This window comes from Mustela nivalis, assembly GCF_964662115.1.
Source record: "Mustela nivalis genome assembly, chromosome: 17".
Lineage (NCBI taxonomy): Eukaryota > Metazoa > Chordata > Mammalia > Carnivora > Mustelidae > Mustela > Mustela nivalis.
Genome location: NC_139036.1, coordinates 2,937,956 through 2,951,054, shown reverse-complemented (window position 1 = coordinate 2,951,054; position 13,099 = coordinate 2,937,956). Strand labels below are relative to the sequence as shown.

The 13,099-nt window shown below is 59.9% G+C and overlaps 1 protein-coding gene across 2 annotated transcripts; it reads left to right on the top strand.

The window, feature by feature from the left end:
- The first annotated feature begins 3,777 nt into the window (after nt 1–3,777).
- ARRB2 (arrestin beta 2) lies at nt 3,778–11,828 on the top strand. Of its 2 annotated transcripts, none has more exons than XM_082707900.1 (15): nt 3,778–3,995; nt 6,708–6,738; nt 7,389–7,449; nt 7,561–7,605; nt 7,772–7,968; nt 8,251–8,310; nt 8,672–8,739; nt 8,878–9,013; nt 9,213–9,297; nt 9,495–9,567; nt 9,845–9,982; nt 10,681–10,764; nt 10,856–10,935; nt 11,044–11,098; nt 11,347–11,828. In XM_082707900.1, exons 1-15 carry the CDS (start codon nt 3,973–3,975, stop codon nt 11,438–11,440), a joined length of 1,230 nt encoding a protein of 409 aa, XP_082564026.1. In that variant the 5' UTR covers nt 3,778–3,972; the 3' UTR covers nt 11,441–11,828. The 2 variants fall into 2 exon arrangements, with proteins under 2 accessions (XP_082564026.1, XP_082564027.1); XM_082707901.1 differs by lacking the exon at nt 3,778–3,995 and adding an exon at nt 4,155–4,306.
- Nucleotides 11,829–13,099: the final 1,271 nt, after the last annotated feature.

Genomic DNA, 13,099 nt, shown 5'->3' with positions numbered 1-13,099 from the left:
ATGTGTTGCCCCTTTGCAAGAGGCTTCTTCCAATTTGTCATTTTATTTATTTTAATCTCTTAGTCCTCTAGAGGTAGGGCATTTCAATAAAAGCCACAGACTCTGAGCTAGACCCTGAGCTAGACCGCTGGGTTCGGACCCCAGCTTTGCCTCTTGCTAGCTGTATGAGTCTTTGAGTTTCTTAACTGTGCCCCCACTTCCTCATTTGTAAAGTGGGGGGTGATCATAAAACCCTAACGCATAGAGCTGTGAGTACTGAATGACCTGATATTTGTAAAATGCTTGGAACAGTGTTTTGGCACATGGTAAAGTGTATCCTGGTGTTACTTATAGCCCTGGGGTTTGATGTCTTAGTAAGCTTTTCCTAAGCTCCAAGGTTATAAAAATATTTTCCTGTTTTTTCTCCTAATCCTTCTATAGTTCTATTCCATGCATTTAGAGCTTTAACCCATCTGGAATGTATTTTGTTTAAGGCATGAGATGGAGACATCACTTCTTTTCTCCCAAATGAATAGCCGACTGTCTCAACCCAGCTCAGTGAATATGCCGTTCTTTCTCCGTCGACTGGAAATGCTACCATGTGAGTCTGTATCGGGGTCCTCTGTTCCCTTTCATTGCTCTGTTTCGTATCATTGCACCAATAACAATTTTAATTATTGTTAACATAATAAATTATCAGGTTAGACAAAGGCCTGCTTTATTCTTATTTTTCAGAATTATCCTGGCTAAACTTGTGAGTTGATTTTTCTGATTGTTTAGAATCAAGTTCCCCTCCCCAAAAAGACCCATTGTTATTCACTTACTTAGTTTTGTAAGATTTTATTTATTTATTTGACAGACAGAGATCACAAGTAGGCAGAGGCAGGCGGGGTGGGAGGGAGGGAAGCAGGCTCCCCGCTGAGCAGAGAGCCTGATGTGGGGCTCGATCCTGGGACCCTCAGACCATGACCTGAGCCACTCAGGTGTCCCCTATTCATTTACTTTTAAAGACTAGTCAGGTGCAGCAGTGAAGAGAAGGGGGCAAGAGTAGAACAAGAAGTTGGAACCATGAACCATCACTTGAGATAAGCCACTACCTTTGGACCAGCTTCCCATTGTTATTTTGATATGGTGTCAAATTTATACACAATCTGCAGAGAAACAACGTCTTTATAATGATGGGTTTTCCCACCCGTATATGACCCATCTCTTTAATTTCTTTCTACTCTTCTTTAGCATCTCTCTAAAATTGTCCTTATATTAGTACCTTTTAATACAGTAACTTTCATGCCACAGAGACCACTACAGTTCAGTCCCAAAATCACCTTATTTTTTTAAAGATTTTATTTATTTATTTGTCAGAGAGCGAGAGAATACAAGCAGGGAACAGCAGAGGGAGAAGGGGAAGCAGGCTCCCCGCTGGGCAGGGAGTGCCACACGGGGCTCAGTCCCAGGACCCTGAGACCAGGACCTGAGCTGAAGGCAGACGCTCAACCAACTGAGCCACCCAGGTGTCCCCCCAAATCACTTACATTTATACCAATATTTATCTCATTATGTTCTGGTCCTGACCCTTTGACAAAAGTGATTCATAAGTCTAAAAGAAATGTATGATCTAAAGCTTGGAAGGGAGGAAGAGTGAGCTTAGAAGGGGGAGACAGAACTGAGGGCCTATGTTTGAACCTTTTTTCAAATAACTTCGTGTCTTTAAATTCAGTTAGTGAACATACAGTGTATTACTAGTTTCCAATGTAGAATTCAGTGACTCATCAGTTGGACACAATACCCAGTGCTCGTTCCATCATGCGCCCTCCTAAATGCCCATCTGCAGTTACCGCAGCCACCCAGCCCCTCTGGCAACCCTCGGTTTGTTCCATGGAGCTAAGAGTCTCTTACGGTTTGTCTCCCTCTCTGATTTCATCTTATTTCCTCTGTTTGAACCTTAAAGAGTATCTCAGAAACTGTCTTGTTGTGCATATTACTTTCTCTGTTGCATGGAAAAGTGGAGGGATACGTGTGAAGTTATTTGGGTGGGAAAGACAGGGGGACAATGAGAAAAGACATGGAAGAAGGGGAAATACATCAGCTGCTTAAGTCCAGAAAGGTCCGACCCATCATCCCCCTTCCCCTGCCTCGGCCCCCTCCATTGTGCCCTAGAAATGGCCCTTCTGCCTGGCCCCTCTTCTCCTCTTGACTTGTTTCAGTCCAGACAACCTTGCCCCACCCTCTCCATCCTCCACATTGCCCAGAATTCTCCTCCTGAAGGAGGAATCATCATGCCAATCTCTTGCTTTAAAAAAGCCACTACTGGATCTAAGTGTCCTCCAGGGAAGACCTCCACCACATTCCTTCACCTGCTGTATGGAATCCTTCACACTCTGTTCCAGTCCTCCCACTCCCCCTCATCTCTCCTGTGGTGGAACCCCACAAACCCTTCCGCAGAGGACGTGCCTTGCCTTTCTCTATCTCTGCAACACCTTTTCTCAACTTCTGCCCACCCTTCAGAAAGACTGCCCTCCAATGTGTCCTTCTCTGGACAGTGTTCCCCCACCACCTCTGCTCCAGTCAAGCGCCAGTAGTCGCTTTGTCTTCTGAGCCATACCTCCATGATAGTATTCTTGTGACCCTAATACCTGTTTATGTGTCTCCTGAACTGTGCTAGGAAAGCAGGGGCCACGTGAATTCATGTCTGCATCCCCATCACCCAGCACAGTGACTGGCACAAAATAAGCATGGAGGCATGGACAGATGGAGGCATGGATGGATGGAGGCATAGATGGATGGAGGCATGGACAGGTGGAGGCACGGATGGATGAAGGGATGGATGGATGGAGGCATGGACGGATGGAGGCATGGACAGATGGAGGCATGGACGGATGGAGGCATGGACGGATGGAGGCATGGATGGATGGAGGCATGGACGGATGGAGGCATGGACGGATGGAGGCATGGACGGATGGAGGCATGGAGGCATGGACAGGTGGAGGCACGGATGGATGGAGGCATGGACGGATGGAGGCATGGACAGGTGGAGGCACGGATGGATGGAGGCATGGATGGATGGAGGCATGAACGGATGGAGGCACGGAGGGATGGACAGATGGAGGCATGGACAGATGGAGGCACGGAGGCATGGACAGATGGAGGCATAGACGGATGGAGGCATGGACGGATGGAGGCATGGACGGATGGAGGCATGGATGCCGGCCGCGAAGAGACGACAGGAAGGGATGGGTAGTCAGAGACACTAGGCACAGTAACCCGGTGGAAGAGGAAAGACAGACGCCAGAGGGAGCTGACACAGCGCAGTAAAGCGGCGGGAGGGCGGGCCGAAGAAGGCTTCGAGCACTGGGGAGCGCGGCGCGCCCTGAAGCAAAGCATCACGCATGTTGAAGCGCTCACCCACGTGCGCATCCCCTCATCCTTCCTCCCAGACGGTGCCGGAGCTAGCTCCGCCGCCCCCGCCGCCTCCCTCGCCTTCACCACCGCGGCGAAAGCAAACAAAGGGGAGGGGACCCCCGCGGCGCCCTGGGCGCAGGGAGCCAATCACAGGGCTCTCCCCTCCGGGCAGGCGGGCACCTCCTTGCCGGGGAGCCCAATCGGTTCCGACCGGAGCGCGGAGGGGCGGGGAGATGGGCGGGCCGAAGGGGGGACGGGGGACCGCGCGCGCAGGATTGACCAGCCCACCCACCCCCTCCCCCGCCCCGGGAGCGGCGGGGCGGGGCCGCGGAGGGGCGGGCGCGGGGGAGGAGCCAATCACCGCGCGGTCTGCGCCCAGAGGGCGGGCGGCGCCGCGGCGCGCGCGGTCCGGGCTGACGCAGCTGGGCCCTGTTCCCCAGGAGCGCGGGGGGGCCAGAGGGGCGGGGGAGAGGAGAAAGAGCGGCGGGCGCGCGTGCGCAGTGGCTCGGGGAGGAGCGGGGGACCTGGCAGCAGGCTGGGAGGCTGCGAGCGAGCCGCGAACCGGGCGGGCGGCGGGCTGCGGGCGCGCGCACCATGGGGGAGAAACCGGGCACCAGGTAAGGGAGGTGGGGCCACGCGGCGGGACGTGGGCGGCGGCTCGGGGCGGGTGCCGGGACGGTCCCCGGACAAGGGCACCGGGGAGAGAACCCGGGGGCCGGACTCTTGGGTCCCTGGGGGGGCAGCCATCTGGGGCCGCGCGCCTGGGTCCTCGAGGATAATGAGGGGGACGCATGCCAGGGCCCTTGCAGAAACCGAGGGCTGAAGGCGACCAGGAGCCTGGCGTCTGGGTTCTCGCAGGGATGTGGGGGCCGGACGACTGGGTTCTCCGGTGCAGGCAGCGATGCAGGGGCGGAGGAAGGAGGAGCAGGTGGCTGGCCCTAAGGGGTTGGGTATGGGAGGTCCGGATGCCGGGAGGGGATTCCCCCCCTCGAAGGCTCGTGCCGAGCTGCTGGAGAGCCTCCTGTCAGGTAAACCGCAGGCAGTCGGGCTGTCCCAAGGGCCAGGTGGCTCTGCTTCCAAACTTCTGCCTTCCCCCAGGTTGCTAGGAGCAACAGCTTCATCTTGGGGGAGTAGAGTGCGTGACGACCCTCCCCGCTTCTGGGCCTTACTTTTATTCCCGGAGGTGAGGCAAGGCAGTATCTGCCCTGAGCACGCCATCCACTCCCCGGATGTTTTCTGTGCAATCGTGGAGGCGCCTTCCTTCCACTGATACCCCGAGTTCTCTTTTTTGGTCTCTAGCAAAATCCACTTCCTGTTGTGGGCCAACACCCCCCAAGGGGATAGTGGGTGAATGCCCAGGTCCCTGGGGAGCCAGAGCAGAAGAGGAAAAGATTGGGGCCCTATGCCTCTATCCAGGAGGAACCAGGATGGGGCCTGGGTCCTCAGACATCACTTGGCTGAAAAACATCATCATCTCAGCCCCACCACTCCCTGCCCGCAGAGGACGAGAACCCAGGCTTCTGAGCACCCCATCTAGTAGTATCAGAGAGATGATCAGAGGGAGGACTGGTGCCCTGGATTAGGGCTCAAACACCCCCAAAGAAAGGGGAAGTCGCTGACTTGAGGGAGGCCCCCAATTTCCGTTATGTGGTTCCGGGAGGAGGATGGATGGACCAGAGGAGGACTGCTGACTTGGCACAGTCCCCGCCACCTCCATCTAATTCTGGGCCACAGGAAATGGAGAGAACATCTGCTGTCGCTGGCCCCCTCGATGGGCACCTCTGGGCACCCCCACAGTCTGCCTCCTTGGCCGACCTCGGTGTACAAGTGCTGCTGCTCCCCAGCCTCGGCTCCCAAGGGCAGGTGGCCCTGCGGACACTTGGGGGCCATTACCCCACAACCACCATCGGTGGCTTCATCCTAATAGGAGGAAGCCCTGGGACATAGAGGAAAACTAGTAGCAAAGACAAGGGGACTGGAAGGTGCCCTAGCTATCCGTCCTTAGAGTGGGTACTTGTTCTAGCTGCCACCCTACCAGTGTTTACTCTCCTTTATTGGATGGGGACACCGGGGGCCACCATACCCTTTGCCTTATGGCCTTTGGACAGCCTGTCCTTCTGGGAAGAAGTGGCAAGTGAGGTTGTTAGAGCAAAACCGGGGACGGGGGTTATTGCTGGAGGAAGGACAGGCCAGTCTGCGGGACTTCTGTTTTTACTTGCCGAAGACCCTTCCCAGGGCTTGCTGCTGAGACAGCGCATGGAGATGAGAAAAGTCAGACCCACAAGTGGCCGAAGCCCAGGCAGTCACCGGATACCTACTACACCCACAGCAGTGGGCAGAGTCTGGGGTTAGATTGTTTCAGCTTGGGGGAGCAAATCCCTTGCAATTCAACACTTAGTGGGGATTGCAGAGATGGGAGAATACCAGTTTAGTGAGGGAGAGCGTGGGCTCGGAGCCAGACCGAAGCTGTTCATCTGAGCCCCACCGTTTCCACCCCGTGGGGCCTTAGGCTAAACCCTTCAGGCCCCCGTGCCTCGGCCCCCTCACCTGTAAACTAGGAACACTGGGACCTCCACACGCAAAGCCCTTGAAATGGCGCTGAACCTGGGGCATTCTCCTGATCAACGGCAGCGGGCATCGCGGTTCTAGCAATTCGCTGGCCTCGTGCTGGGGGTGCAAACTGAGTACGGCCTCCGGCCATCGCAGGTGACCTGCTGGGGCAGGTGATGTGTGGCTCGGGGCCTGTGCAAGCTCTCACACCGCTCCCCCAAGAGGAGTAACCAGGGTCCGGGCTCGATCTGCTTCCCAAAGGAAGTGATAGCTGAACTCGACCTCCGGAGATGGGCTTTGGGGCTGCTGAGATCAGGGATGGGGAACGGTCGGAGGTTAATGGAATCAGGTCACACTAAAGTAGGGCCTATAAGTAGAAACCATTCTAGGCGCAAAAGCCAGGGCCGTTGCCCTGCTGGGCACTCCAGCTGTCTTTGAAGTACCGGAGAAGTCGGGGACAGGGTTCGGTCCTAGACAGAGGCTCCTACAGCCTGCCCATTCGGGTCCCTTGGGGCAAGTGCTCTGGGAAGAGCCTGGGTAGTTCCTGTGGCAACCAAGGGCCATTGTCCTAGGAGGAGGGGACCTAGTGGGGGGGGGGGTGTTGGGAATATTCAGGCCCTGTGGTGGCCCTTCTCCTGGGAAGAAGTGGGAGGGGTAGAGCTGGCAGAGCCCCAGAGCCTGCAAGCAGAGTCCCGGGTGAGTTCAACTTCTCGGGCCAGGGTGGGGAGGTCCCCGCTGCCCACTGTGAGGCAGCAGGGTTTCCCTTTCTATTTTGCTAGGGTCTTCAAAAAGTCGAGCCCCAACTGCAAGGTGAGTCCCCCATGCTGCTTCTGCTCCCAACCCACTCCGGGCCCCTGCAAGGCCCAGCCTGCCCCTCGCCCATCCCCAACCCCTAGCTCCCCACTTCCTGTGACAGCTAAGAGCTGACTTCCTTCCTTCCCGAAGCCCCTTGCCGCAAAGGCCACTCAACCCCAGCCAGCGGCAGGGCTGGGTGGGGACAGGTCCCTGGGTGGGGACAGGTCCGGGTCCCTAGGCTAGAGGAAGGGGGAGGAGCCAGGAGCCCTAGGCTATACCCCTCTTGGGAGTGGGCCCAGGGTTCCTGGGCTGGGAATGGTCAAGAGCCCCTAGGCTATGGCCTGTGTATCCCAGAGCCCCCAAGAGGAGCCCGTGAGACCACACCCTGCTCTCTAAATGACTGGGGGGCCCCCCTGAGTCCTCTCCAAGCCCACTCCCCACTCACCACACACACACACGCTTGCCTGACTTGTGGACAGAGGTGCAAAAAGCTTCAAGGTTGGGTAACCTGGGAAACCCCACTGCTCTCCCCTTCTGACCCTGTTGGGAGGAACCCCAGGGCTAACCCCAGCCTGGGAAAGACCAGGGGCAGGACGAGTGCTCTGGGGCTTACGTGCCCCGCACCCTCCTGCCCCATCCTCCCTGTGCCCCTTCTGTATCCGCAGCTCACTGTGTACTTGGGGAAGCGGGACTTTGTAGACCACCTGGACAAAGTGGACCCCGTAGGTAAGTGTATCCAGAAAGCAGCACCAGGCCCCCAAGACAGGGAGAGGCTCCTGGGCCCAGAGATGGAGGGGAGGCCCTGACAGGAAGTGAGTTTGTGTGTCCCTTTCCCAGATGGCGTGGTGCTCGTGGACCCTGACTACTTGAAGGATCGCAAAGGTACTGGCCCGAGAGCAGGGGGCGCCTCAGGGAAGTCGGGGTGGCCCAGTGGGGCGGGAAGAGGGAAGTCGGTTTCAGGCAGGTTGGTTGCTGCTGGGGATGAGGGCTGGGGCCGGGGGGTGGGTGTGGGATCCTGACCACCACCACCAACCCCCCTCCCCCGCAGTGTTTGTGACCCTCACCTGCGCCTTCCGCTATGGCCGCGAGGACCTGGATGTGCTTGGCTTGTCCTTCCGCAAAGACCTGTTCATCGCCAACTACCAGGCCTTCCCGCCGGCGCCCAACCCCCCGCGGCCCCCCACCCGCCTGCAGGACCGGCTGCTCAGGAAGCTGGGCCCGCACGCCCACCCCTTCTTCTTCACAGTGAGGACGCCCTCCACCCTCTACAGGGCAAGGGGGCTGCCACTGAGTTGCGGGAAGGGGGGATGGTGAGGCCCCTGCTCCAGGCACATCTGGAATCAGCAGTGAGGAGGAGACCCTGGACAGCCCCCCCACCCCGCCTTCACGGTCACTCTTGTGTCTGCCTCCTCCCTGGGGCCCCTCCCTTCTTCCCCTTCTCACCCATCGGGACGCCTCCTCCAGCCTCTTAGTGGGGATTGGGAGAAAGATCTGGAAGAACCAAAGCCTCCCCTTGCCTCCCCACAGATCCCCCAGAACCTTCCCTGCTCCGTCACCCTGCAGCCAGGCCCCGAGGACACGGGGAAGGTACAGCGGGAATGGGTCCAAGGGTTCAGGGGACAGAATGGGCTCCAGTAGGAGCCTGGCACCCATCGAGAGGGGGGCTGTCAGGGAGAAGCCAGGGTGGGACTTGTCCCCGGTGGAAATGTGGTCTGTCTGCTCCCGGGTGACTGTGGGCACTCCCAGGTGAGTATAGGGGCTCGCCTTGCAGACAGGACCCAGGTGCTGCCAGGTACTGGGGGCTTCGGGAGGCAGAGGACGAAGCCCCAGGCCCTACACTCCTCAACACACAGCGATGGGGCAAGAACCCCTGACCGAGGCGAGGGAGAAGGAAGGGTGTGGTGGTGTCAGGGGCCTTGTGTAAGATGTGACCTTTTCTCCTCCCAAGGCCTGCGGGGTAGACTTTGAGATTCGCGCCTTCTGTGCCAAATCACTAGAAGAGAAAAGCCACAAAAGGTGAGGGAAGCAAGCCCCCCCCCCCATGCTGTGAGCATCCCCTCTCCACACCTTGGAGCCCTAAGCCTCAGGGAGGCAGCGCTGGGGGTCCGGGTGTCTGAGGACTCGCCCCCTGCCGCCCCTCTTCCCCACCCCCAGGAACTCTGTGCGTCTGGTGATCCGAAAGGTGCAGTTTGCCCCAGAGAAACCCGGCCCCCAGCCTTCAGCAGAAACCACACGCCACTTCCTCATGTCCGACCGGTCCCTGCACCTTGAGGCCTCCCTGGACAAGGAGGTGGGGTGCGGGGGCAGGATGCAGGGGCTCCAGTGCAGAGGGCCCTGGGGGGAGGGCTGGAGCCACCTGCCAGGACAGCTGGGTGTGGGCATGGGTTTAGAGGGAGACCGAGCCACGGGTCTGTGTGGGGGCAGGGGGGACGCTGATAATGGGACCAGTGCAAACAGATCGCATTAACTTGACCCCCTCTTCCCGAAAGCTCTACTACCACGGGGAGCCCCTCAATGTCAACGTCCACGTCACCAACAACTCCACCAAGACCATCAAGAAGATCAAAGTCTCTGGTAGGAGGTGGGGGATAGGAGGGAGTCTTGGGGGTGGGAGTTGCTGCCCACGTGGTATGATTTCTGCGCAGGGACACACCCCAGTGCGGGAGGCTGCCTCAGAAGGAGACACAGCCCCATGGGATCCAGGGCAGGGGGCCTGGGGGGCTGCAGCCTGCACTCCAAGCATGGCTGCCTGACCTCACCCCGCCCCGCAGTGAGACAGTACGCCGACATCTGCCTCTTCAGCACTGCCCAGTACAAGTGCCCTGTAGCTCAGATCGAACAAGAGTGAGTAACAGAACACCCCGGGGCTGCACCTTAGGGCAGAGGAACAACCCTGGGAGACCGTCCCCACTCTGAACCGTCCCCACCTACAAGGGCCTTCCTTCCCGGCAGGTGGCTCTGAGCTCGCTTTCTGGAGTGGACTGAGCTCTAACCCAGCCCCCATTACCCGTGGGCCCAAATAGGGCAGCGCTGGTGGGGGGGGGAAGCCCCCGGGGGTGGGAGCAACCACCTCGCCCGGCCCGCCCCCCCAGAGTCTCAGTCTCCTGTCCCTGCTCCCCAGTGACCAGGTGTCCCCCAGTTCCACGTTCTGCAAGGTGTATACTGTCACCCCGCTGCTCAGCGACAACCGGGAGAAGCGGGGTCTGGCCCTGGATGGGAAGCTCAAGCACGAGGACACCAACCTGGCTTCCAGCACCATGTGAGCGGGGAGCCGGGGGGGCTCCTATGGCCCAGGCTCACGCGCTCCTTCAGGCTCTGTCCCAGGCACCCAGTGCTCTTGGGGCTCAGAAAGGACCAGAGAATCCAGAGGGGGAGGACAGACAGATCAACGGCGAAATGTACCACCCGTCTAGTGATGAGCGTGGAGAAGGAGCAAGGCAGAGGAGGCAGGGACGTGTCAGGGTGGGCGGCATGTGTGCCCTTTAAAGAGGCTGCCCCCCACCCCCAGGCGTGAGTCCTTCTGAGGAAGGACGCAGAGTAAGTCGGTGACTGGCCACACAAGGAGCGTCCTGGGCAGAGGGGTCCGGTGGCCCAGGTGCTGTCTCTGCAAGGACGCGCGAGGAAGTGTGGGGCCGCCACACCGCTGGGTGATGGCCACACCGTCACTGAGTCAGGGCCGGGCCTCCCCCAGGGCGCCCAGGTGCGAGGGGAGCACTGCGTGAACACGCATGGCAAGCCAGAGGCCAGAATGAGTGGGGAGGGGTGGGGGGGAATGCGTTCGGGGTGGCGGAGAGCTGGATGGTGCCGGGTCACAAGGACAGGTCACAAGGACACTTTAAGCTGCAAGCGCGTTCGGTGCCGAGGGGTGCCGCGGGGTGCTTGGTGTGAGAACAGCACAGCCCACACTGCTGGAGGCCATGGCCGGGACGGGGTCCCACCCAAACCCCCTCGTTGCAGCGTGAAGGAGGGCGCCAACAAGGAGGTGCTGGGCATCCTGGTGTCCTACAGGGTCAAGGTGAAGCTGGTGGTGTCTCGTGGCGGGTGAGTGTGCGGGGAATGGGGGGCGCGCGGGGGTCTCCTCCCGGTGCGGCCGCGAGGGCCTCTCACACCACCTCCCCCATCCCCCCCGCAGGGACGTCTCTGTGGAGCTGCCTTTCGTCCTCATGCACCCCAAGCCCCACGACCACATCACCCTCCCCAGGCCCCAGACAGGTGAGCGCACCCTGAGCCCCCCACCCCCGCGAGGCGGCCGGAGGCAAGGCCAGGGGAGACCCGCTGGTCCCCCCTGGCGCCTGCCCACCTACCCCTCTCCTCCTGCAGCTGCTCCGGACACAGGTGTACCCGTGGACACCAACCTCATTGAATTTGATACCAAGTAAGAGACTCCACCCCTGCCTTCGACCTCTGACCTCTGTGGCCAGAGAGCCCTGCAGCCCCCCAGGGTGCCCTCACCCCTGCTTTTCTCCTCCCTGGGGAGGGAGGGCCGAAACACCCAATCCAGATGGCGTAGCCTCCTTGCCCATGGGTCCAGCCCCTTCGCTCGGACGCCCCTGTGTCTGGGAGGGGAGTGGGGGGCCGAGCAGAGGGCCTGGAGCCCTCACTGTCCCCCCCTCCACCGTCAAGCTATGCCACGGACGACGACATTGTGTTCGAGGACTTCGCCCGGCTCAGGCTAAAAGGGATGAAGGAGGAGGATTATGAGGACCAGCTCTGCTAGGAGTGGGTGGGTGCGGAGGTGGGGGGGCAGACTCTCCGCCCTCCCCGCCTCTGCCCAGCAGCTCCCCCCACCCATGCCTCCCCTCCCTCCCTCCCACGCCGGCCGCCCCAGGCACACACTGGACCCATCTCTCGTGGAACATGGGCCTGATGTTTTGGACTCCAGCTGCGCCCCCCCACCCCCTCCCCCGTGGGCGGCAAGCTGTGTTCAGACTAAATTCTGCAGAGGGTGCTGGAAAGACAGCGGGGAAGTGGGGAGAAGGAACCCCGCGTTCAACGTCACATCACAGCAACAGCTTCCCTTTCCAGGGAGAGGAGACCCTCTTGGGGGAGCAAGGCCACTTCTCTGTTTCTGAGCATAAAGAAGAAATTAAACCTTTTCATAGGCAGGAGCGTCTGTGTCTTCCGTGGGGGGTGGGAGGAGCAGACCGGAGCTATCAGGGACCGGCCGCGGGGGGCTGAGCACCCAGCCAGCCTCCTTGCCGGGCCCCAAGGCCATCAGTTGGTGTCCAAGTGCTGGGCTGCCCTGTGCTCCACGGAGGCACTGAAACGCCATTGCTCGGCCCAGAACCCGCAGCGTCAGCTGTCGCATTCACAGGGGAAACAGCTGCTCACTTCCCCGAAGGCTGGGGGCCTCGGGAGCTGGGCAGGGCCGGGCTCTTCCTCATTGCCGCTGGCACACGTCACCACTCAGTCATGTGTGCTGGGTGCTTGGCTCTGGCCACCTAGTCCTGGGGCTCGGTGGGAGCCCGGCCACGGGCCTCCCTGGACAGAAGCCGCACGACATTCCGTGGGGCCGGGGGGGGAGTCTCACCTGTGACATCCCCCTGCGGCTTCTCGGATGTGCGTCAGGCACTCCCAGATGCCGGGCTGCAGGGCGGGAGCAACCCTCCACGGACAAGGCCTACCCCCCCTGCACCCACTCCCACTCCTGTCACCCAGCCTTTGTCTCCTGTGTCATCATTCACTCAGTGCCCGTTCCATGCCGGGTATCACGAAGGACATTGCAGTGACCAAAGCCACCATTAAGTCACTCCCTGGTGACCTCGTGACAGTATCTATGCTCCAAAGGAGAAGTCCAGGGCGAGGAGTGCTGACCTCGGGGAGTGCTGACCTAGCCTGGGGTTTGGGAATGATCTCTCTGGAGGGAGGGACCTTTGAGCACAGAACCGGCAAATGAGGAACGGGCTGGAACCTTCTGGGCGATGGCAGCACTATGTGAGAAGGTGGGAATGGGGCAGAGACAGCAAGGCCAAGTGGTTCCAGATGGGGCCCGGGGGCCACTGCTACGGGCCTTCAGTCTGTGGAGCCTGACATCTAATTAGACCGCCATTTACCCACGGACTTAAGTGCTGCCAAAACGCCAGTGCCCTTGGCTGCCCCCCGCTCCCCAGTACAGCCCGCCCTGCATAGCCCGGCCCCTGCCACACAGAGGAAGCACCAGCCCACCCCGCACAGCCCGGCCCCCGCCACACAGAGAAAGCGCCAGCATCCCCTGATTCCCACGAGCCCACTCTGACCTCTGAGCTCTCGGCCCAGAGCTCAGCAGGATTTCAGGTGAATCAGGACTCCCCACTCCCAACCCCCAGGGAAGGGGGGAGGCGAGATAAAGACGCACCATCCCAGGCTCTGCCTTCCAGGGTCCTGATCCCGAAGGTCC

Bases quoted from the DNA above. Each gene is read 5' to 3' on its own strand.
- ARRB2 (XM_082707901.1), top strand. From the start codon at position 4,170: ATGCCAGGGCCCTTGCAGAAACCGAGGGCTGAAGGCGACCAGGAGCCT. The intron at 7,606-7,771 runs GTACTGGCCCGA...CCTCCCCCGCAG, and splicing joins CTACTTGAAGGATCGCAAAG to TGTTTGTGACCCTCACCTGC. The intron at 9,298-9,494 runs GTAGGAGGTGGG...CCCGCCCCGCAG, and splicing joins CAAGAAGATCAAAGTCTCTG to TGAGACAGTACGCCGACATC.